The sequence below is a fragment of the Microcaecilia unicolor genome, chromosome 2, assembly GCF_901765095.1.
Source record: "Microcaecilia unicolor chromosome 2, aMicUni1.1, whole genome shotgun sequence".
In the NCBI taxonomy this organism is placed as follows: domain Eukaryota; kingdom Metazoa; phylum Chordata; class Amphibia; order Gymnophiona; family Siphonopidae; genus Microcaecilia; species Microcaecilia unicolor.
In genome coordinates this window covers 498,645,732-498,668,257 of record NC_044032.1, presented here as the reverse complement: position 1 = coordinate 498,668,257, position 22,526 = coordinate 498,645,732, and the positions used below count along the sequence as shown (strand labels likewise).

At 42.4% G+C, this 22,526-nt stretch overlaps 1 protein-coding gene across 2 annotated transcripts in view; it reads left to right on the top strand.

The window, feature by feature from the left end:
- SORCS2 (sortilin related VPS10 domain containing receptor 2) overlaps positions 1-22,526 on the top strand; it is a 1,538,136-nt gene that overhangs the window by 1,501,602 nt on the left and 14,008 nt on the right. For both annotated transcript variants that reach the window (XM_030191157.1, XM_030191158.1), the window contains 3 exons: positions 2,977-3,089; positions 8,949-9,074; positions 20,145-20,244. In XM_030191157.1, coding sequence (XP_030047017.1) covers positions 2,977-3,089; positions 8,949-9,074; positions 20,145-20,244 — 339 coding nt within the window. The remainder of the gene's footprint in view (positions 1-2,976; positions 3,090-8,948; positions 9,075-20,144; positions 20,245-22,526) is intronic.

The window sequence follows — 22,526 nt, the reverse complement described above, 5'->3', positions numbered from 1 at the left end:
AGGTAGTGTTCTATTGTGGATTTAAAAACTGGTTAAAAGATAGAAAACAGAGAGTAGGGATAAATGGTCAGTATTCTCAATGGAGAAAGGTAGATAGTGGGGTTCCACAGGGATCTGTGTTGGGTTTCTGCTTTTTAACATATTTATAAATGATTTAGAGATGGGAGCAACTAGTGAGGTAAGGTAACTCAATTTGCTGATGACACAAACTTATTCAAAGTTGTTAAATCGCAAGATGATTGTGAAAAATTACAAGAGGACCTTACGAGACTGGGCATCCAAACAGCAGATGTCGTTTAATGTGAGCATGTGCAAAGTGATTCACATGGGAAAGAGGAACCTGAATTATAGCTACATGATGCCAGGTTCCAGATTAGGAGTCACCGACCAGGACAGGGATCTAGGTGTCATCGTTGATGATATGTTGAAACCCTCTACTCATTGTGCAGCAGCAGCTAAGAAAGCAGATAGAATGTTAGATATTATTAGGAAAGGAATGGAAAACAAAAATTAGGATATTATAATGGCTTTGTATCGCTCCATGGTGCGACCGCACCTTGAATACTGTGTGCAATTCTAGTCACCACATCTCAAAAAAGATAAAGTGGAATTAGAAAAGGTACAGAGAAGGGAGAGAAAAATGATAAAGGGGATGGGATGACTTCCCTATGAGGAAAGGCTAATGCGGCTAGGTCTCCTCAGCTTGGAGAAAAGATGGCTGAGGGGAGATACGATAGAGGTCTATAAAATAATGAGAGGAGTGGAACGGGTTGACATGAATTGCTTGTTTACTATTTCCAAAAATACTAGTACTAGGGGGCACACAATGAAAATACAAGGTAGTAAATTTAAAACAAATTGGAGAAAATATTTCTTTACTCAACATGTAATTAAACTTTGGAATTTGTTGCCAGCGAATTTGGTAAAAGCAGTTAGCTTAGCGGGATTTTAAGAAGGGTTGGATAACTTCCTAAAAGAAAAGTCCATAAGCCATTATTAAGATGGACTTGGAGAAAATCCACTGCTTATTTCTAGGATAATGCTGCAGTTGCACTTGAGACAGTTACTTGAACTGGTGACTCCCCCTTGAAAAAGTAGCCACGAAACGGGGACCTGTCGGGGTTTTAAGAGCACCAACTTGTTCAAGCTAAGTGCTGCATAAAATTAGATGATAGCATATTGATAAACAGAAATATATCTTCATATATAAGATTAGCAAAGGGTGGTGGAGGTTTAGTCAATGATTAGACTATACACACAGATAATACACCCAGTCATTGGGTGAAAAATCAAATAATCTTTATCGTGTGTTATATATGAGACTACTCCACTCTCAATAAGCTGAAGAAGCAAGACACTTGTATTCATGTGTGTTTAAACATTTTGTTATATTTTGATGCTCGACAGAGCACAGGCACAATTGTTTATTTCTAGGATAAGCAGCATAAAAGGTATTGTACTGTTTTGGGATCTTGCCAGATATTTGTAACCTGGATTGACCACTGTTGGAAACAGAATGCTGGGTTTGATGAACTTTCAGGTCTGTCCCAGTATGGCAACGCTTTTGTTCTTATGCCTTGTAGGGCATTATTTGCTGTGTAGTAAGAATTTGAATTGGAAGAATATAGGAGGGCAGCAGTTTTAGTGTTGGGGATGTTTTGTCTTTTTGATGCTATGTTTATTTTTTTATCGCACATATTTGCTGTTATCTAGTAGTGTTTTGCTAGGTAAGGAATAAATAGCAGGCCAATGGTTTTTTAGGTCCTAACAGGCAGGGGGACAGCTAACTCTCAAGGCTCCATGTGTACAGAGGACCTCTCACCACTAGAGATTCTATCTACAGATCATGTTTCTCTGTAACTAAATATTCTCAAAGTTGTAGTTATGTTAATCAACTGATAAATTTGCTGATTTCCCTTCTAATTATGACTATTATAAAGAACAAAATTACAGAGCATATTCAAAAGCTTAGATTAATGAGACAAAGCCAACATACCAGGCCATGTGGGATCTCTTAGGATAAGGAAGAGCTAGTGGTTATTGAGGATTGGCAGAATAGATGACCTATATCTGCTGTCATAAGTACATAAGTAATGCCACACTGGGAAAAGACAATCCAGGCCAAGGGCACCTGGCAAGCTTCCCAAACGTACAAACATTCTATACATGTTATTCCATTTAGTAGTGGTTTATGGACTTGTCCTTTAGGAAACCGTCTAACCCCTTTTTGAACTCTGCCAAACTAACCGCCTTCACCACGTTCTCCGGCAACGAATTCAAGAGTTTAATTATGTGTTGGGTGAAGAAACTTTTTTCTCTGATTTGTTTTAAATTTGCTACACTGTAGTTTCATCGCATGCCCCATAATCCTAGTATTTTTGGAAAGCGTGAACAGACGCTTCACATCCACCTGTTCCACTCCACTCATTATTTTATATGCCCTAGTCTCCTTAGTCTTCCTTCATAGGGAAGTCGTCCCATCCCTGCTATTATTTTAGTCGCCCTTCGCTGCACCTTTTCCAATTCTACTATATCTTTCTTGAGATGTGGCGACCAGAATTGAACACAATACTCAAGGTACGGTCATGTTTCTATGTAGTAACTCTGGGGTCACATCAGTGGCCTTCCAGAAGCAAATTTGTTAGTACATGAATATTTTGTGCATCAACTAATTCCACTGAATGAAATATATATGAATGAGTGTTATATTGGTACTGGTAGTGCATTATAGTAAATATTAGGGCCCTGTTTACTAAGACACACTAGCGTTTATAGCACGTGCTAAAAGTAGCTCGCACTAAACGCTAGAGTTACCCATATTTTTCTGTGGGCAACTTTCGCGTTTAGCACGTGGTAATCATTAGCGCACACTAAAAACGCTAGCATGCCCTTAGTGCTGCTTTGTAAACAGGGCCCTTATTGTTTCTGGGGTAGTAGTTATTAATAAGTTCCAAACCCTTTTTTTCACGCTTGCAGATCAATTTCAAGTTCTTTCACTAAAATTTTCGAAGCACCTGGACCTGTACAATCCCAATGTTCCAGAATGGAGGGAAGACATAGGTTTGATCGTGACACGACTTCTTGCAAAGGTATGCTCCTGTAAGAATGTTCAACCTTTCTTCATATTAAACTTAGAGAAATAAATAAGCTGTTTAGAGCACAAAAGCATGGGACATAATCCACATGCTGAAATTATTTGAAAAAAGATCTACTGTGTGCAAGATTTAGGTTGAAGTATTTTTTTTTTTTAAAAAGTTAATTCATTAAGGTAAAGCAGAGAATATCCAAGAACAGATTCATTCTCCCCTTCTTCATCACACCCCTCACAATACCCAGTTCTGTGTGATTGATCCAGGCTATGTATCAGAATGGTATCTAGTTCATTATGCAAGTCAAGGAACACGCTTAAAGTATAGTCAGTTTGCAAACATTTTTGCAAAGGTATTGTGGCATGAAAATGTTATAGCCATCTGCTGTCTAAGTAAGGAAAGGAAAATGGGACTTACTATACCACCTTTCTGTGGTTTTTACAACTACATTCAAAGCGGTTTACATAGAGGGGCATAATCGAACGAAAACGTCTATCTCCATGGGCGTTTATCTCCGAGAACGGGTCTGTGAAAGGGCGGAACGAACCGTATTTTCGAAAAAAATAGACGTCCATGTTTTATTCGACAATTTGTGAGCTGGGCGTTTTTGTTTTTCAGCGATAATGGAAAATGAAAGCGCCCAGCTCAAAAACGAATAAATCCAAGGCATTTGTTCGTGGGAGGGGCCAGGATTCATAGTGCACTGGTCCCCCTACATGCCAGGACACCAACCGGGCACCCTAGGGGGCACTTTTACAAAAACAAAAAAAAAAGGTAAAAGAGCTCCCAGGTGCATAGCACCCTTCCCTTGTGTGTTGAGCCCCCCAAATCCCCCTCAAAACCCACTGCCCACAAGTCTACACCATTACTATAGCCCTATGGGGTGAAGGGGGGCACCTACATGTGGGTACAGTGGGTTTGGGGGGGGGGTTGGACGACTAAGCATTAAGCAGCACAGTTGTAACAGGTAGGGGGGGATGGGCCTGGGTCCATCTGCCTGAAGTCCACTGCACCCCCTAACAACTGCTCCAGGGACCTGCATACTGCTGCCAGGGAGGTGGGTATGACATTTGAGGGTGAAAATAAAAAGTTGTGAAACATCATTTTTTGAGGTGGGAGGGGGTTAGTGACCACTGGGGGAGTCAGGGGAGGTCATCCCCGATTCCCTTTGGGGGTAATCTGGTCATTTAGGGCACTTTTTGGGGCCTTATTTGTGAAAAAACAGGGTCCAGGAAAAGTGCCCTAAATTCTAGCTACAAACGCATACTTTTTTTCCATTATCGGCGAAAGGCGCCCATCTCTGTTCGGGTGATAACCATGCCCCAGTCCCGCCTTCACCACGCCTCCGACATGCCCCCATCAACTTTGTACGCTTCCGCGATGGAGTGCAGTTGAAAACGTCCAAGTTCGGCTTTCGATTATACCGCGTTATTCGTTTTTGTGAGATAAACGTCCATCTCCCGATTTAGGTCGGAACTTGGGCGTTTTTCTCATTCGATTATAAGCTGGATAGTATATACAGGTACTTATTTGTACCTGGGGCAATGAAGGTTAAAATGACTTGCTCAGAGTCACAAAGAGCTGTAGTGGGAATTAAACCCAGTTCCCCAGGATCAAAGTCCACTGCTACTCCTCCACTCAAGAAGTGAAATCTTATATAGGGGCCCTTTTACTAAGCTGTGGGAAAAAGGGCCCTGTGGTAGGGGCGGGGGGGGGGGCATTTTTCCCAAGCGCCAGGGCCCTTTTTACCACAGCAGATAAAAAGCCCCTTTAAAAAATGGCCATGCGATTTATTTAAGATGACTCGACACGGTACAATGTTTTGGCACACACGTGCCTGCCTTAGGAGTCTGCGTAAAGGTGAACAAATGAATAAAAAGTGATAAAATGATATGTAATAATAAATAAACAATGGTATAAAAAGAATACACTAAAATAAAGCATGAACAGAATACAACTTAAGATCAATTAATGAAGGATAAGAGGATAACATTATATGCCTACAAAACAGAGATAAACAATGATGTTTATATAGCACAACTCAAGATCAATTAATTGAAGGTTAAAGTTATAACATTGTATGAAAAGTCAGGAGAATTAGCAAATAGTACGAGACAGGCCCTGATTCCTGACAAACAGGCCCTGATTCCTGACAAACAAGGCTGACCCGCTCACCCTAAAACAAGACATAAAAAGAGGGAGAGGGGGAAGGGGAGGGAGGGAGAAGGGAGAGGGGAGAAAACTGAAAATGTGATGATGAAAAACCATATTCACTTTGTATCACTTTTTGATGTTGACATTGTATTATTGAGTTAAGAAGTTATAACATTGTATGTCTATAAAATATAGAAACAAAAGATAAATGTGTATGTAGCTAAAAGGAAACACTTTATTTAATCTGTTGTGGAATGTGATGTGGAATGTGGTGCAGATGAAATTGTGATATATGGAGTAATTGATGAGTATGAAAGTATGCAGAGTACTATCTTATAAGGACAGCTTAACCCGCAGTAACGTAACGTGTATCAAAAGTTATGTGCTTTTTGTAAACATATATTCGAAGGAGTGCTGATGGTAAAACCCTTACCTTTAAAAAGACTGCTGATGAGAGTAAAAGTGTGTATAGCGTGTAAATGCCACTGTAATGGTAGGAAAAATACACTACACTTCAAAGGGAGTTTTTAAAGAAAGAAAAAGGCGCCATGCAGTACTCTGCATCTTCCTCTTTCATACTCTCACATTTCTTTTGGTATTAATTCAGCTTATTTCACCATATTCATTCATCAATTACTCCATTTATCATATATTTCATTGTCCATGCGTTTTTAATAATTGATGATATATTTACACTTTTTTATCAGCACTTTACTCTCTTTTCACATTTCTTCTATATATCTTCACTTTCTTTGTGGCTCTTCACCAGTTACTGATTCATTATTCATTAGAATGTATTTCAATATATATTTTCCAAGCAAGGTTTCAGTTTTTTGGGTTCACATTTCATCTGCACCACATTCCACATCACATTACACAACAGATTAAGTAAAGTGTTTCCTTTTCCTCTTTTCCTTTTTAGACCAGCTTATGTTTGGTTTGAAAGATATATTGCCAAGGATAGATGTGATTGTCTAATATACACATCAAGGTTTGTTTAATTTTTAGCCACATACATGTTTATCTTTTATTTCTATGTTTTATAGACATAAAATGTTATAACTTTAACCTTCATTAATTGATCTTGAGTTGTGCTATATATACATCATTGTTTATCTCTATGGGCCACGTTTACTAAGCCGATCTAGGGGCGCGTTAGTGCTTTTAGCGCACGCTAACTGTGTAGGCACCCACAATATTCCTATGGGCGCCTACACAGCATGCACTAATTTTGTGCAATCGCTAAAAATGCTAGTGCACCTTAGTAAACAGAGCCCCGTGTCCTGTAGGCATATAATGTTATCCTCTTGTCCTTCATTAATTGATCTTAAGTTGTATTCTGTTCATGCTTTATTTTATTGTTTTCTTTTTATACCATTTTTCATTTATTATTATGTATCATTTTATCACTTTGTGATTGTCTATTTATTCATTTGTCTTTTTATGCATTTGTTCACCTTTACACAGACTCTTGAGGCAGGCATGTGTGTGCCGAAACATGGTACCGTGACAAGACATCTTAAATAAATGTTTTTAATTCTATATTGTGAGTCTGTGGTCTGTTTTGAAGAGCCTGATCCAGTTCCCACTCCTTGTTTTTGACTCTGTCTATTCCTTGGGATTTTGTGTTCTTTCCACTTTTTGTGGTCTTTTTGCACTTGAATTCCACAACCCGTGTTTAATTTCATTCAATATGTATTGCCAAAGTTTTCAATCCATGGACAGGGAGTGAATTTAATGTGGATGTTGCATTGATTAGCCTAACCCCCTGAATAGTGTCTGACAGTTGAAGACTGTAGTTATGAACCTTTGGCCAGTATACATTCACAACCAAAGTTGCACCTCATTCCCTGCTCTCGAATTCCTAAACAGCTCTGTGTACTACTTAGTTTGAAAAGTGCACACAAGAGGCTCTAATACAGATGCAACATTTTACTGCTCAGTTATATTTTTTCTTTTTAACACACTTACTTGAAATTCCTCTGGATCTTTGAAGTCTACTATGATCAGAAGAACGTTGTCATTTTTCTCACTCTGAATGAAGCCTGATTGATCTGTGCAGCAGTTTTTGCGAGGTTCTTTGTTTCTCTTTTAAACAGATCTACAAATAAGTATCTTGAGAAGTGAACAGATTTTCATGACTTCTACCCATAAGCCTAAGAAGAAATCAGACTAGTTGTAGCAGTATTTCATGAAAAAAGATGCTGCTCAGTTAATGGACGTGTGTTATACTTAGGACTTCCTGTAAGCGAATGGGTTCCTGTGCTGAATCTGATAAGAAAACTAATCACTGAAGGGCCCTGTTTACTAAAGCACAGTAAGGATTTGCAGCTACCGTGAGTTAGGGTTACCATATTTTGTCCCCCCAAAAGGAGGACACATGCCCCGCCCCACCACACACCCGCCTCACCCCTTTCACACCCCGCCCTGCCCCCTTTCACGCCCTCGCTCCGCCCCTGTCACATTTCCCCTCCCCCCTGTCACACACCCCATCACCCCCCTCCCCATCACCCCCCTCCCCTTACCTTACTACTGGCCTTGTGGTCTAGTGACCTCTTTGGGGCAGGAAAGAGCCCCCTCTTTCCTGCCCGGAGCGCTGCCCTGCATGCATCCTTCCTGTTGGTGATCTTGGCGCTGATTCAAAATGGCCACCGAGAGTTGAAGTCTCACGAGGTCACTTCAACTCTCGGCGGCCATTTTGAATCGGTGCCGAGATCACCCACAGGAAGGATGCATGCAGGGCAGCGCTCCGGGCAGGAAAGAGGGGGCTCTTTCCTGCCCCGAAGGCGGAAGAGATCACTAGACCACCAGGGCAGTAGTAACTAAGGGGAAGGGAGGCTAGCAATCTGCCCATTTGTCCAGAAATCTGGACAAACTGGCAGATTGGCAAAACCCGCCCGGTTGCCTGGACATGTCCTCAAAAAGAGGACATGTCCAGGTAAATCCGCACATATGGTAACCCTACCGTGAGTTAACAACCAAATTTAATATGTGGTAACTGCAAAACCTCTGCATTAACCATTTTGGGGGAGGGCCAGCATTTTACCATTCAATAAACACAGAGAAAATTTCTTTACCACCTGGAATGTCTATGATGCACTGCAGATAATGTTACTCTGCTCAGAGTTCATGGAAATACACATGAAAAGGCTGAAACTCTGGAAACTAATGAGTTGAGCTACCAGATAAGATAAAGTAGAAGTATGCAAAGCTGGTAATACAGTGACATTTTACACAATTTTTATGTAAGGAGTGTCAGCCAAGTTTCATGTTACGAAACATGGCTAGCGTTGATAGCACTGAAAGCCCATTACATACCGAGACCTCATCAAAGCGAGCCCCTTTCCAGAAGTGTTTTGGGGGACATCAAGGTTTCTCCCTAAAGTAAAGCCCAGCACGATGTTAGGAGATGCTAGAAAATAAGATAGTCCGGAGAAAAATGCAGCCAATAGCCGTAGATAAAAGCAGATTTTATTCAAAGTGCAACCTTTCTATAATGGTGTAAATTAGAACGTCCAATGCCACTGTTTTCTTCAGACTCAACCTTTGCTGCAGCTGCTTATTACCTCTCTTTTTTTTATAAATTTGAAAAATAAGATAGGACATGGGCAAATAGAAAAACAACATGATTGTTGAACTTTTATAGAACAAATGAGTATGATTTAATTTTATTTTTATGTTATTTTATTAATTTTGCCATTACAGGAAACTAATATTTCTGAAGAAACACTGTTAACGGTGGTGAAACCAGGCTTACCCACAACAGCTGACTTGTACGTGATTCCACCAACAAATAAACCCAAAAAGAAGAGAAGTATAGCTAGTGACAAGGTAAAGCGTGTGAAGTTTTATTATTACAAGAGATCTAACATAGGGGCCCTTTTACTAAGCTACATAGGCGCCTAAGCGCACCCAACACGTGTCAATTTGGAGTTACCACCCAGCTACCACATGGCCCTTGCGGTAATTTCATTTTTGATGTGCGTCCATTACGTGCACCGGAAAATACATTTTATTTTCTGGTGCGCTGCAGAAAGCTGGCGGTAATCATCATTCTACGCACGTAGACGATTACCACACACTTAATGCTTGAGACCTTACCACTTAGTCAATGGGCGGTGGTAAGCTCTCAGACCCAAAATGGACGCACGCTAATTTTTATTTTGCCACACGTCCATTTTCGTCAACATTTTTAAAAAGGCCTTTTATACAAGTGCGCTGAAAAATGGATCTGCGTGCACCCAAAACACGCGCCTACACTAGCGCAGCCCATTTTTTGGCGCACCTTAATAAAAGGACCCCATATTCTGGTAAAAGTATTCCTCCCAATATTTAGCCCAGTGTTCAGCCCACAACCATGGGCCATTGAATATTCAAGTTTTCAGTGGGGCCCAGAAATTATCCAGGTACCACCGATATTTAGTGCCAAACTCCGATAACTAACTGGACATAGCTAGAACTTCGGGGTCCACTCCAACTCCCCTGGACTGCCCTTCCACTAAGCAGAGTGTTGCAATAGTCAGAACTGATATTCAATGGCACTCGCTAGTTAATTGACGCTGAATATCAGCACTTGGCCTGGTGAGAGCTTCTGTAACCTGGTTAAATTGCTCTGAATATTGTATTGTATTGTACAGTGTTACTTGTATTTCGCTTTTATCCAACAGAATACAAAGTGGATAACAAAAAGCACATCTTCACGTTAGACGGAATTTACAATTCTTTCAATGTTGAAATACAAAAATAATAAATTATTGAGTAAATACAGAATTATACATTACAATAAACTATCTAGCCTACTATCTTTGTCTAGAAAATAAGTGCCCTACGAAAAGAGGAATAACAGGGTATTTGCCAAATCTAAACTGGGATATCATTCCGAATCTTAGCGATCGGATAAGTAAACGAGTGTTCCCAGATTGAGCTATATTTTACATTTTTCACAGATGGAAAGTCAAGAGTCAGCCTTTGAGCACTTTTTAGATGTATCCTAGTAGATGGACATGATAGTTGTATAATATTTTCTGAACCTAAACTGTTAAATCATTTAAAAACCAAGCATGCTATTTTAAAATAAACCCCTGATTCCATCTTGAGCCAATGTAGCTTGTTCAATAAAGGAGTAACAACACAATTTCCCATCCCTAAAAATCAGCCTCGCAGCTGTTTTCTGTAACAGCTGCAACTTCTTTTTAAATTTCTGACTAATAGAACTGTATAAGCAATTACAATAGTCCAAATGGGGTACCAGTACTGCTTGAGCTATAGTCCTAAAATTTTCAGAACTTAGGGGCCCTTTTACTGAGGCACATAGGCTCCAATGCGCATCAAATTAGAACTACCGCCCAGCTACTGCGTGCCTCAGGCAGTAATTCTGTTTTTGACGTGCAGACCAAATGCATGGCAGAAAATATTTTCTATTTTCTATCGCATGGCGCTAATGGGCGTTAATCGGCAGTGTACGCACACTGACAATTACCGCCCGGTTAACGTGTGAGACCTTACCGCTAAGTCAGTGGGTGGCGGTAAGGTCTCAGGTCCAAAATAATTTAATTTTGCCACACGTCCATTTTCGGCCACAAAAAAGAAAGGCCTTTTTAGCAGGGGCACTGAAAAATGGACCTATGCAGGTCCAATACACGCGCCTACACCAGCGTAGGCCATTTTTCATCATGCCTTATTGGTATGGGAAAGAGCCACATACAACAATGATGCCCATTTGTGGAAAGATGTCCAACAATTGCTCAGCACTCTAATAACTCTTCATACTTTATACTTTATATATTCATGACCTCAGCAACGACTCGTTTCACATGAGTACACTACTCATGATTCACCTGCCTCTTCATCGGTCAGAGTTACTTTTCACAAACCATTAATTTATTTAAACTTCTATAAAACCCACTTGTACTTCTTAGCTTTTATGTTGGATTTTCAGATCCGCTTCCTACATGGGCCATGTTTCTCGGGGTGTTTGACCTATTTAATTGGATTCATTTGTGGAAAGAGCCATGTGGAATGCTAAGTTTGATATGTTTAGGTCATCTCATTGTAGGAGTAATTGAAAGGGAATGAGGAATAAAGACTTCAGCTGGTAAAGATATGAATTAAAAGGTCACCTGGCTCAGTATGGAGCACCTGGGTACAACTCCCACATCTGGCTGCTGCTTCTTCCTGGACTGGCAGGAGCTTGAGGTGCTGAGGCAGTATTCACAGCCCTTAGTGAAGGAGTTCCGGTCATCATGGAACAGAAACATGTAATATCCAAATTTAGGGTTCATGATTGCAGGGCTTCAACATCCAAGCTTGGTGGGTTGCAGGAGATCAGGGGAAAATAATCTTTGGGTAATTGTTAATGAATGCTCATGGTGTCAGGTTCCAGTTCCAAGAAGACATACTGGAGAGGGGTGCAGATAACAATAAAAATGAGATAAGCAACTAAACTAATGTATTTTTAATTAACTACTTTTCTCTTGGGACATCAAAGAGATTTAGAAATACAGCAAATACATAGTAGTATGTGTAAGTTCATCACTTTGCATTTCTTCGCATTGAATTTTTATTGCCAAACCTCAGACCATTCTTCTAGCTTCTGCAGATCCTTTTTCATGTTTTCCACTCCCTCCTGGGTGTCCACTCTGTTACAAATCTTAGTATCATCCGCAAAAAGGCAAACTTTACCTTCTAACCCTTCGGCAATGTCACTCACAAATATATTGAACAGAATCGGCCCCAGCACCGATCCCTGAGGCACTCCACTACTCACCTTTCCCTCATCCGAGCGAATTCCATTAACCACCACCCTCTGGCATCTGCCCATCAACCAGTTCCTAATCCAGTTCACCACGTCGGGTCGTATCTTCAGCCTGTCAAGTTTATTCAAGACCATCCTGTGGGAAGTAGATTACATCTATAGCACGTCCATGATTCAATTCTCCGGTCACTCAGTCAAAGAATTCAATGAGATTCATTTGGCACGATTTACCTTTGGTAAAACCATGTTGTCTCGGATCTTGCAACTTATTGGCTTCCAGGAAATTCACTATCCTTTCCTTCAGCATCGCGTCCATTACTTTTCCAATAACTGAAGTGAGGCTTACCGGCCTGTAGTTTCCAGCTTCTTCCCTATCACCACTTTTGTGAAGAGGGACCACATCCGCTGTTCTCCAATCCCATGGAACCTCTCCCGTCTCCAAGGATTTATTAAACAAATCTTTAAGAAGACCCGCCAGAACCTCTGAGCTCCCTCAATATCCTGGGGTGGATCCCGTCCGGTCCCATGGCTTTGTCCACCTTTAGATTTTCAAGTTGTTCATACACACTTTCTTCCGTGAACGGTGCTATATCCACTCCATTCTCATATGTACTTTTGCCAGTCAATCGTGGTCCTTCTCCAGGATTTTCTTCTGTGAAAACAGAACTAAAGTATCTATTTAGCAAATTTGCTTTTTCTTAATCTTTATCTGCATAGCGGTTCGCAGCATCTTTCAGTCTCACAATTCCCTTTTTAGTCTTTCTCCTTTCACTAATATACCTGAAAAATTTTTTGTCAGCCATCCTTACATTTCTAGCCATTTGTTCTTCCGCTTGCGCTTTGGCCAGACGTATCTCTCTCTTGGCTTCTTTCAGTTTCATCCGGTATTCCTCTCCGTGTTCCTCTTCTTGAGTTTTTCTGTATTTCAGGAACACCAACTCTTTAGCCTTTATTTTCTCAGCCACTTGCTTGGAGAACCATATCTGTTTGCTTTTTCTCTTGCTTTTATTTACTCTCCTTACATAAAGGTTTGTGGTCATATTTATAGCTTCTTTCAGCCTGGACCACTGTCCTTCTACTTCTCGTACGTCCTCCCAGCCCATCAGCTCCTTCCTCAGGTATTCCCCCATTTTACTAAAGTCAGCATGCTTGAAATCCAGGACTTTGAGTTTTGAGTGGCCGCCCTCCACTTTAGCTGTCATATCAAACCAAACTGTTTGATGGTCACTGCTGCCCAGGTGGGCACCCACTCAGACATTAGACACACTAGCCCCATTTGTGAGCACCAGATCCAGCGTCGCTCCCTCCCTCGTGGGTTCCGTCACCATTTGTCTGAGCAGAGCACTTTGAAAAGCATCCACGATCTCTCTACTTCTTTCCAGTTCCGCAGATGGAACCTTCCAATCTACATCCGGCAGATTGAAATCTCCCAGCAACAGCACCTCATTCTTCTTTCCCAACTTTTGAATATCTGTGATCAGATCTTTATCTAGTTCCTCCAATTGTGTCGGAGGTCTGTAGACAACACCTACGTGGACAGAGGTTCTATCATCTCTTTTTAAGGTGATCCATATCGCTTCTGCCTTTCCCCAGGTTCCTGTCATTTCAGTCGCTGTGATATCATTTCTCACATACAGAGCTACACCTCCACCTTTATGACCTTCTCTATCCTTCCTAAATAGATTATAGCCTGGTATGTTTGCATCCCATTCATGGGAACCATTGAGCCATGTCTCCATGATTGCAACAACGTCTAAGTCTGCTTCCAACATCAGGGCTTGAAGGTCATGAACTTTATTGCTTAGACTGCGAGCATTTGTGGTCATCGCTTTCCATCTACATTTCAGTGGAATTTTTATCTTTTGTTTAGTCTCACTTCCTGCTGTGATGGTAAGAAGTGATTTGCTAAGATTGTAGTTTTCATTGCTTTCTTTTCTACTGACGCATCTGGTCTTTAGCTTTAGCTGGGGGTGACCACTTGAAGTGAACTGCCTCCATATGCTACCCCCGCCTTCTAGTTTAAATGCCTAGAAATATATTGTCTGAATTTCTCCCCAAGGATTTTCTTTTCCTGCCACAGTGAGATGCAGCCCATCGTTACTATAGTCTTTTGTTTTTCCATGTATTGCCCCTTCCTCCTATGTACCTAAATCCTTCTTGGTGACACCAGGCTTTGAACCAGCTATTGAACTTCTCAGTACTTTGCAATGTGTTCTCTCCCTTTCCAAAGGTAGATAGTACTTCAGAGAAAGCTATTGTTTGTATCAAAGCTTTCTCTGATACAAACAATAGCTTTCTCTGAAGTACTACCTACGTTTGGAAAGGGAGAGAAAAGATTGCAAAGTACTGAGAATTTCAATAGCTGGCTCAAAGCCTGGTGTCACCAAGAAGGATTTAGGTACATAGGAGCAAGGGGCAATGCATGGAAAAACAAAAGACTATACTGTACAAATAAATAAATTAAAATGCCTTGGGTTGTTAGAATGAGAGCTTTTACAATGCAACTATTTAGGTGTAGAGGGCAGGGGTGGACTGACAGTGTTCTGGGCTCTCAAGCAATAAAGGGAAAGGAAACTTGATATACTTCCTTTCTGAGGTTTTTGCAACTACATTCAAAGTGGTTTACATATATTCAGGTACTTATTTTGTACCAGGAACAATGGAGGGTTAAGTGACTTTCCCACAGTCACAAGGAGCTGCAATGGGCATTGAACTCAGTTCCCCAGGATCAAAGGCCACTGCACAACCACTAGGCTACTCCTCCACTCCAATCAGGGACGTGAACTCTTAATCACCTACCAAAAGTGATTGAATTAGATGGAAGCTAGGGGAGATTGGGCCCCCTACTTCTATGGACCCTCAAGCACTTCCCCAATTGTTCCAATGGACAGTCCATCCCTGGTAGAGGGTAATTTTATAACACGTTGTCTATGTATGAAAGCCAAGAAGGCATCTCAAGCCTACATGTAATTAAAAAATTATAGGTACAAACCAGCAGAAATTATGTCTAGACTGAATTTGTGGACATTAACAAGGGTTGGATTATTATATGCTGTCTCTTTGCTTGGAACAAAATGTGTGCACTACTTCAAGGTTATTACTCAAACTATCAACCAGCTACACAAATTATTCCAAATTCTCAACTTCATTTGGGGCTCATTTTTGAAAGAGAAAAACGTCTAAAACGTGGCATAAAGCTGCATTTGGTTTGTTTTTCTCACAAAAACGTCCAAATCAGTATTTTAAAAACCTTTCAGACGTTTTTCTATGTTGTTCTACTGCAGTGTATCCAAATCTCAAGGGGGCATGTCGGGGGCGTGCTAAAGGCGGAATTTCAGCCATAATGGAACAAAACAAAACTGTCCAGAACTAAACTAAGACATTTTGAGCTAGACCTCTTTTTATAACAAATAAGGCACAAAAAGGTGCCCTAAATGACCAGATGAACACTGGAGGGATTCACGGGTGATCCCCCAATACCCCCTCAGAGGTCACAGACCCCTCCCTCCCACCACCCCAAAAATGTGAATAAAAATATGACTTAGCCTCTATGACAGCCTCACAGATGTTAAAGTCAGGTCTATTAGAGCAGCCTGCAGGTCCCTGAAGTAGTGTTGTGGTCGGTGCAGTGCAGTATGGAGTGGAGGACTCAGCTCTCTGTCTCCCTCTACCTGTCACACTTGTGGTAGAAACTGTGATCCCTCCCAAAGTCACCAAACCCCTACTGTACCCACATGTATGTGCCCCTTCACCCATAAGGGCTATTGTAGTGGTATTGAATGGGGGACAGTGGGTTTTGGAGGACTCGGGACAAGATAAGGAAGCAAATGTGAGTTGTGTACCTGGGAGCATTTTTATGAAGTGCACAGATCTGCCCTCTAGGTTGCCCCATTGCTCTCCTGGGATGTCTGTGGGACCAGTCTACTAAAAATGCTGGCTTGTCCTACATCCCAATGGCATGAATTTCTATATTTTGCACATATTCGATTTTGTTTTTCGAAAATAGACCATAAAACAATATGTCCAAAGCACAAAACCTTGTTTGAAACAGCATTTTTGAGAAAAAAAGATAAATGGAATTGGAAAAGGTGCAGCGAAGGGCGACTAAAATGATAGCGGGGATGGGACGACTTCCCTATGAAGAAAGTCTAAGGAGGCTAGGCTAGGGCTTTTCAGCTTGGAGAAGAGACGGCTGAGGGGAGACATGATAGAGGTATATAAAATAATGAGTGGAGTGGAACAGGTAGATGTGAAGCATCTGTTCACGCTTTCCAAAAATACTAGGACTAGGGGGCATGCGATGAAACTATAGTGTAGTAAATTTAAAACAAATCGGAGAAACTTTTTCTTCACCCAACGCGTAATTAAACTCTGGAATTCATTGCCAGAGAACGTGGTGAAGGCAGTTAGCTTGGCAGAGTTTAAAAGGGGGTTAGACGGTTTCCTAAAGGACAAGTCCATAGACCGCTACTAAATGGACTTGGGAAAAATCCACAATTCCAGGAATAACATGTATAGAATGTTTGTATGTTTGGGAAGCTTGCCAGGTGCCCTTGGCCTGGATTGGCCACTGTTGTGGACAGGATGCTGGGCTCGATGGACCCTTGGTCTTTTCCCAGTGTGGCATTACTTATGTAGTTATGTGCTTACATGTTTTTCAAAAATGATCTTCTTACCTATTCGGATTTTGGATGTTTAAATCGGATGTCATATCAAAAATTCCCTTCTCTGTTACTGATACTGCTGGTGTGGACACTTCTGTTCTGGCTAGAGAATGACATGGGGATGGGGACATGTAATTAACTGTGGGGACGGGGACAGAGCCTATAGGGATGGGGTGGGGACAAGAATAGAGCTGACATGGACAAACTTTGTCCCCGTGTCTCATTCTCTAATACTGGCTCTTTAGAGTCTTGCACAGCCTTTAGCTACTTGGGCTCTTACCTATCAAGCTCTCTCCCAGATCACATTTGTAGTGAGTCATCTTTTAAAAAATAAAAATTCTTTAACCAATGTAGAATCAAGAGTCTTAACTTCCTTCAAAGCATTTTCCATATCAGTCATCTTTCCTCGTAAAGCCTCTAATTTAGCCCAGTCTGCTGGATTTTACTTTGAAATTCCAATGATAAAATCATTCAGCGCCTGTGTGTAAACTGATTATGAAGTATCAAGTCTTTACCAAAACATTCCAGATCGAGTCAAGAATCACTAGTAGCGGCTTGACCAGAGGAAGGGGGAAAGATGGCACAGATGAAAGTAAGGCTGAAATAGGTGTGTAGCTACTACCATTGAGCTAACCTGGCCAAATGGCCAGGGCTTCCCAATGGTAGGGCAATCTATTTCTAAACCTAAGGACTATTAAATGTCATAGTAACATAACATACATAGAGGCATATTTTCATAGCACAAAGTTACATGGAGGGGCATTTTCGATATGAAGTCTAAGGCTGACTTTGCACAAAACATCCAAAATCCGAAAAGGAAAGGTCATTTTCAAAAAAAGAAAAAGTCTTTTTTTTTTTTTTTCGAAAATACCATTTCGAACAAGGTTTTATACTTTGTACGATTTTTTCCTACCATTTTTCAAAAAAAAAAAAGTTCAAATGAAAAACAGAGAAAATCAAGACATTGGGATGTAGGAGGGGCCAGACGTTTTACTAGACTGGTCCCCTAGACATCCCAGGAGAGCAGTAAAGCACCCTAGGGGGCATTGCAGTGGACTTCAAATAAATGCTCCCAGGTGCACATCTCACCATTGATTCCTTGTCTGCTGAGCCCCCAAAACCCACTACCCACTACTGTACACCACTACAATAGCCCTTATGGGTGAAGGGGGCACCTATATGTGGGTACCAGCGGCATATCTATGTGGGGCCACAGGGGCCTGGGCCCCCAAATTTCCTCTGGGCCCCTGGTTTTGCTGGCAGGGGTCCCCAACCCCCACCAGCTGAAGCCGCCGCCGCTTTGCATGCCCTGCTGTCTCTTCCCCTCACATCTGGCATGCTCCTTTTAGTGAAACTGAGCATGCTCAATTTCACTAAAAGGAGTATGCAGGATGTGAGGGGCAGAGAGAGTAGGGCAGGCAACACGGCAGCGCCGGAGACCGGCGCTGGACAAGTCTTCACTTGGGGGGTTTGGGGACCCCTGCCAGCCAAGGTATTTGCTGCGGCAGTAGGTGTAGGGCAGTGGGGGAGGGGGCGGCAGGGCAGCAGACCAAAATGTGCCCCCCCACCTTGGGCTCTGGCCCCCTCCCACCGCTATGCCTCTGGTGGGTTCAGTTGGTTTCTGGTGAGTTTTGGAGAGCTCACAGTTTCCACCACAAGTGTAACAGGTAGGTGGAAGTATGGGCCTGGGTCCCTCTGTCTGCAGTGACTGCGCTCACCACTAGGCTACTCCAAGGACCTGAATGCTGCTATAATAGACCTGAGTATAACATCTGAGGCTGGCTTAGAGGCTCTAAGTAATGTTTTTAATAACTTTTTTGAGGGGTGAGAGGGGGTCAGTGACCACTGGGGGAGTAAGGGGATGTCATCCCTGATTCCCTCCAATGGTCACCTGGTCATTTAGGGTACCTTTTTGTGCCTTATTTGGTACAAAAACAGGTCTAGCTCAAAACGTCTTCGTTTTAGTCCTGGAAAGTTTTGTTTTGTTCCATTACGGCTGAAAAACGTCCAAGTCTTAGGAATGGCCAAATCCTGCCTTTAACACCCCCCCCCCCCCCCCCCGACATACCCCCTTGAGATTTGGATGCACTGTGGATAAACAGCATTAAAAAAACATCTGAAAATGGGTTTTGAAAATACCGATTTGGATGTTTTTGTGAGAAAAAACATCTAAATGCTGCTTTATGCTACTTTTAAGACATTTTTCTCTTTTGAAAATATGCCCCATAGTAACCTATGAAAAGCAAACTCCCAATAGCAAATGAAAAAGAGAATCAGGCACATCCCTGGAATAAACCAAGGTGAAAATTGTGCCAGCGCATATCACAAGACCCCACAGTCACTAACATGGGAAAAGCATTCAGCATAAAGGGATCCTAATCATGCACTTCCTCAAATGTAACATATATTATTTAATGTAAAATGTGAAGAAGGGAGCTATGTTGGAGAGACACAGGGCCGCCGAGAGACTGCACCAGGCTCAGGGCAGGGCCCCATAATCGTCATCTGCTGCTGCCCCCCTCTGATCGCTGCCGCTCCCTGATCACTGCTACTGCCGCCACCACCACCCCACAATCGCTGCTGCAACAGGATTGAATTGAAATACCTTGGCTGAAGGGGATCCTGAGGCTCTGCCAGCAGAAGACATCTTCCTCCAGCGCTGACTGCCTGAGCTTGCGCGCCTGAGAGGAAAAGCAGGCACTCAGCAATGGGCAGAAGAGCAGTGCTGGAGGAAGCTCCGGGTCCTCCCCACCCTCCAAGGGGGGCCCGGTGCTGGAGTTTTCTCTCCTGCGCCTGTCGGGACGCGATCATTCAGGTCACATCAGGAGCGAGAGAGACCCCGGTGCTGGGCCCCCCAGCAGGTCCAGGCCCAAGGAATATTGCCTCCCCCATACTCCTCTCGGAGGCCCTAAAGAGACAGGCTAGATGCTAAAGAGAAAAATCAATAGCACAGATACCACAAAGCTAACCAGTGTGACATCTCTGTGAGAGAGTAGTTTGCAAGGCTGTATTAATGACTTTATGGTGAGTGTACTAAAAGAAAAATTTTAAGCAATCCAGAAATGTAAGGTCTTTCAAGTTAAATTGATGAAAAATTTTGACACCCACCAGACAGGACTTAACAAAGATCTGGGTTTCCTATCCCATTATAAACCCTAAAAATATACTGCTTTGTCACTCTCTGATCATTCATCCATGTCTCCATGTTTCTCAACCCCCCCCCCCCCCCCCGTCCCCCACCACACACCTTTCCCTATGAGACTGTCACTTACATGTTCTGATATTTGTCATCTTTTGCTCATTGTTGACACAAAGAAAAATGTATTGCCTTCAAAAGCTAGTAAGAAGAATGTATTAAATTAGTCCAATAAAAATGTATCATCTTCTTTTCTTTTCTTTTTTGTTTTGTTTTACTTCTATTTATTACTTCACCAACCACAAGACACAACAAACCCTTTCATTCTAAATCATTTTATATTTCAGAGAATATCAGCAATAAAGCAAGCCCTGAATGCACGCAACATCAGCTTCTTTCTGAGAGGAGGATTTTCAGTGCTAGTGATACTGTCTGACTCTGAATACGGTAAAAAAAAATTGTTGTTTTATATATTTCTGTTCCAGAATATTAGACAACCATCCTCTCTGTGCTAATTTTCATTTTAGCAGCTAAGCCAACCAACTCTTCAGCTGCTTCAGATTTGTCATTATTAAAAGATCATGGGAGTAGTTCTATAAGTGGGGTGTCTCCTTTTAGGCGCCCCGATTTCATATGGTGAGAGCCTATTCTACAATGCTATTTGTGCACTTTTCATTTAACGCCTGCAGCTACACCAGCCATAGACCTGGCGTAATTGTGAGCACCTAAATGCAACAAAGGTACACCTAACTTATCTTCTTGTCTAACTTGCACATGTAAGTGGCAACCCACCCATGCAAACATCCCCTTGCATTTACATACTATGCCACATGCATGACATAAGAACATAAGCATTGCCATACTGGGACAGACCGAAGGTCAATCAAGCCCAGCATCCTGTTTCCTACAGTGGCCAATCCAGGTTACAAGTACCTGGCAAGATCCCCAACACAGTACAATACATTTTATGCTGTTTCTCCTAGAAATAAGCAATGGATTTTCCCGAGTCCATCTTAATAATGGCATGGACTTTTCTTTTAGGAAGCTATCCAACCCTTTTTTTTAAAACCCTTCTAAGCTAACTGCTTTTACCACATTCTCTGGCACAGTTTAAGTACATGTTGCGTGAATAAATATTTTCTGCAATTTGTTTTAAATTTGCTACTTTGTAGCTTCATTGCGTGCCCCCTAGTCCCATCACTCAGTCTATTTGGTGCCACTTGGTGCCAGTTTTCTGTGCCTTTCTGGCAGTGGCGTAGCCAGTATAGGGCCACGGGGGCCTGGGCCCCCGTAGATTTGCCTCTGGACCCCCTGCCTCCGCCCCGCCCAACCCTCCCCTGCCGCTAACCCGCCATCGCCTTCCTTTGCTGGCGGGGGACCCCAACCCCCGCCAGCCGAGCCAAGGTCCTCTTCTTTCCAATCCCATGCAAGGCTTCGTTCTAGTCTGACGTTCTGCACGTTGGGGACCCCGCCAGCAAAAGTAGGTGACGGCGGATTGGCGGCGGGCCGGCGGCAGGGGGGGTGAAAGTTGGTGGCGGGGGGATCGGCAATGGCATGGGGGTCAAAGTTGGTGGTGGGGGGGTCGGCAATGGCAGGGGGGTCGGTGGTGCCGGGGGGGCTAAAATGTGCCCCCTCACCTTGGGCTCTGGACCCCCTCCCACCGAAGTCTGGCTACGCCCCTGCTTTCTGGTCTTAAGTAGCCATACTATGGGATTGCACTTCACAGGAGCGAATGCCTTAAACTGGCATGGTTTTCAGGATAACCAAAATGAGTATTCCTTAAGGGGATAATTTTATGACTTCATATACCTTAAAAAGTAGACGCAACACAAAGCGGGTCCAAGAAAGGCCTCAAAGTAAGTATCTTTATTAAAAAACCATTGGATTGGTTAGTTGAGATGTGACATCATTGGAACACATATGCATTCCAATGGCAAATTTTTTTTGGGGGGGGGTATATACTATTTTTAATGAAGAATGATGATTTCATGTGGCCATAAATTGGTTGTATCTATATAGAATTTTTGGAGGAAGACTTTATGCCCCCCAACAGCAGCAACATTAGGAAGTGGGCAATAAATATACCCCATCATGCATTGCGTCTTTGAATTGCTGTGAGACAGGTTAGCCACGTGGTAGCTGGGCAGTAACTCCATTTTGGCGCACGTTGGGCATGCGTAGACGCTTACACGGCTTAGTAAAAGAGCCCCTTACTTACCTGAAAATGGAAGTCGTGCTATTTTGTAGACAGTAGGATAATTAGCCACACACACACCCATTCTCTTCCCCTTCTACAGTTGAAGTCCTATAATTTTGGTGGCTTATAAAAGATGGAGTGGGCTCCTGTGTGGTGGCAGCTGGGCTTAAGATCCCACACACGCTTGCTGAAGTACTCTAGGCCTTTCCACAGATTTCTAGGAAATGTTCTGTTGCATGACATCATCCATATGTGTAATTGACTATCTTGCTTTCCATGGAGAACATCCATTACTGGTAAGGAATTTAGGAGTCCTAACTCAGGCTTTGTGAATGAGAAAAGGCTTACCACAAAACATGCTAAAGCTTATTGCAATAATTTACCTGTCAGCATGTGCCAATTGTGCTCTATTTATTTATTTTTGGAATTTTTTTTTGGGGGGGGGGGGGGAGGAGGTATGTACTTCAAGGTGTCCCTGAGGAGAAGCGTTATCCCACTAGTGAATTTATATTAGTGCATGCTAGCTGGATAA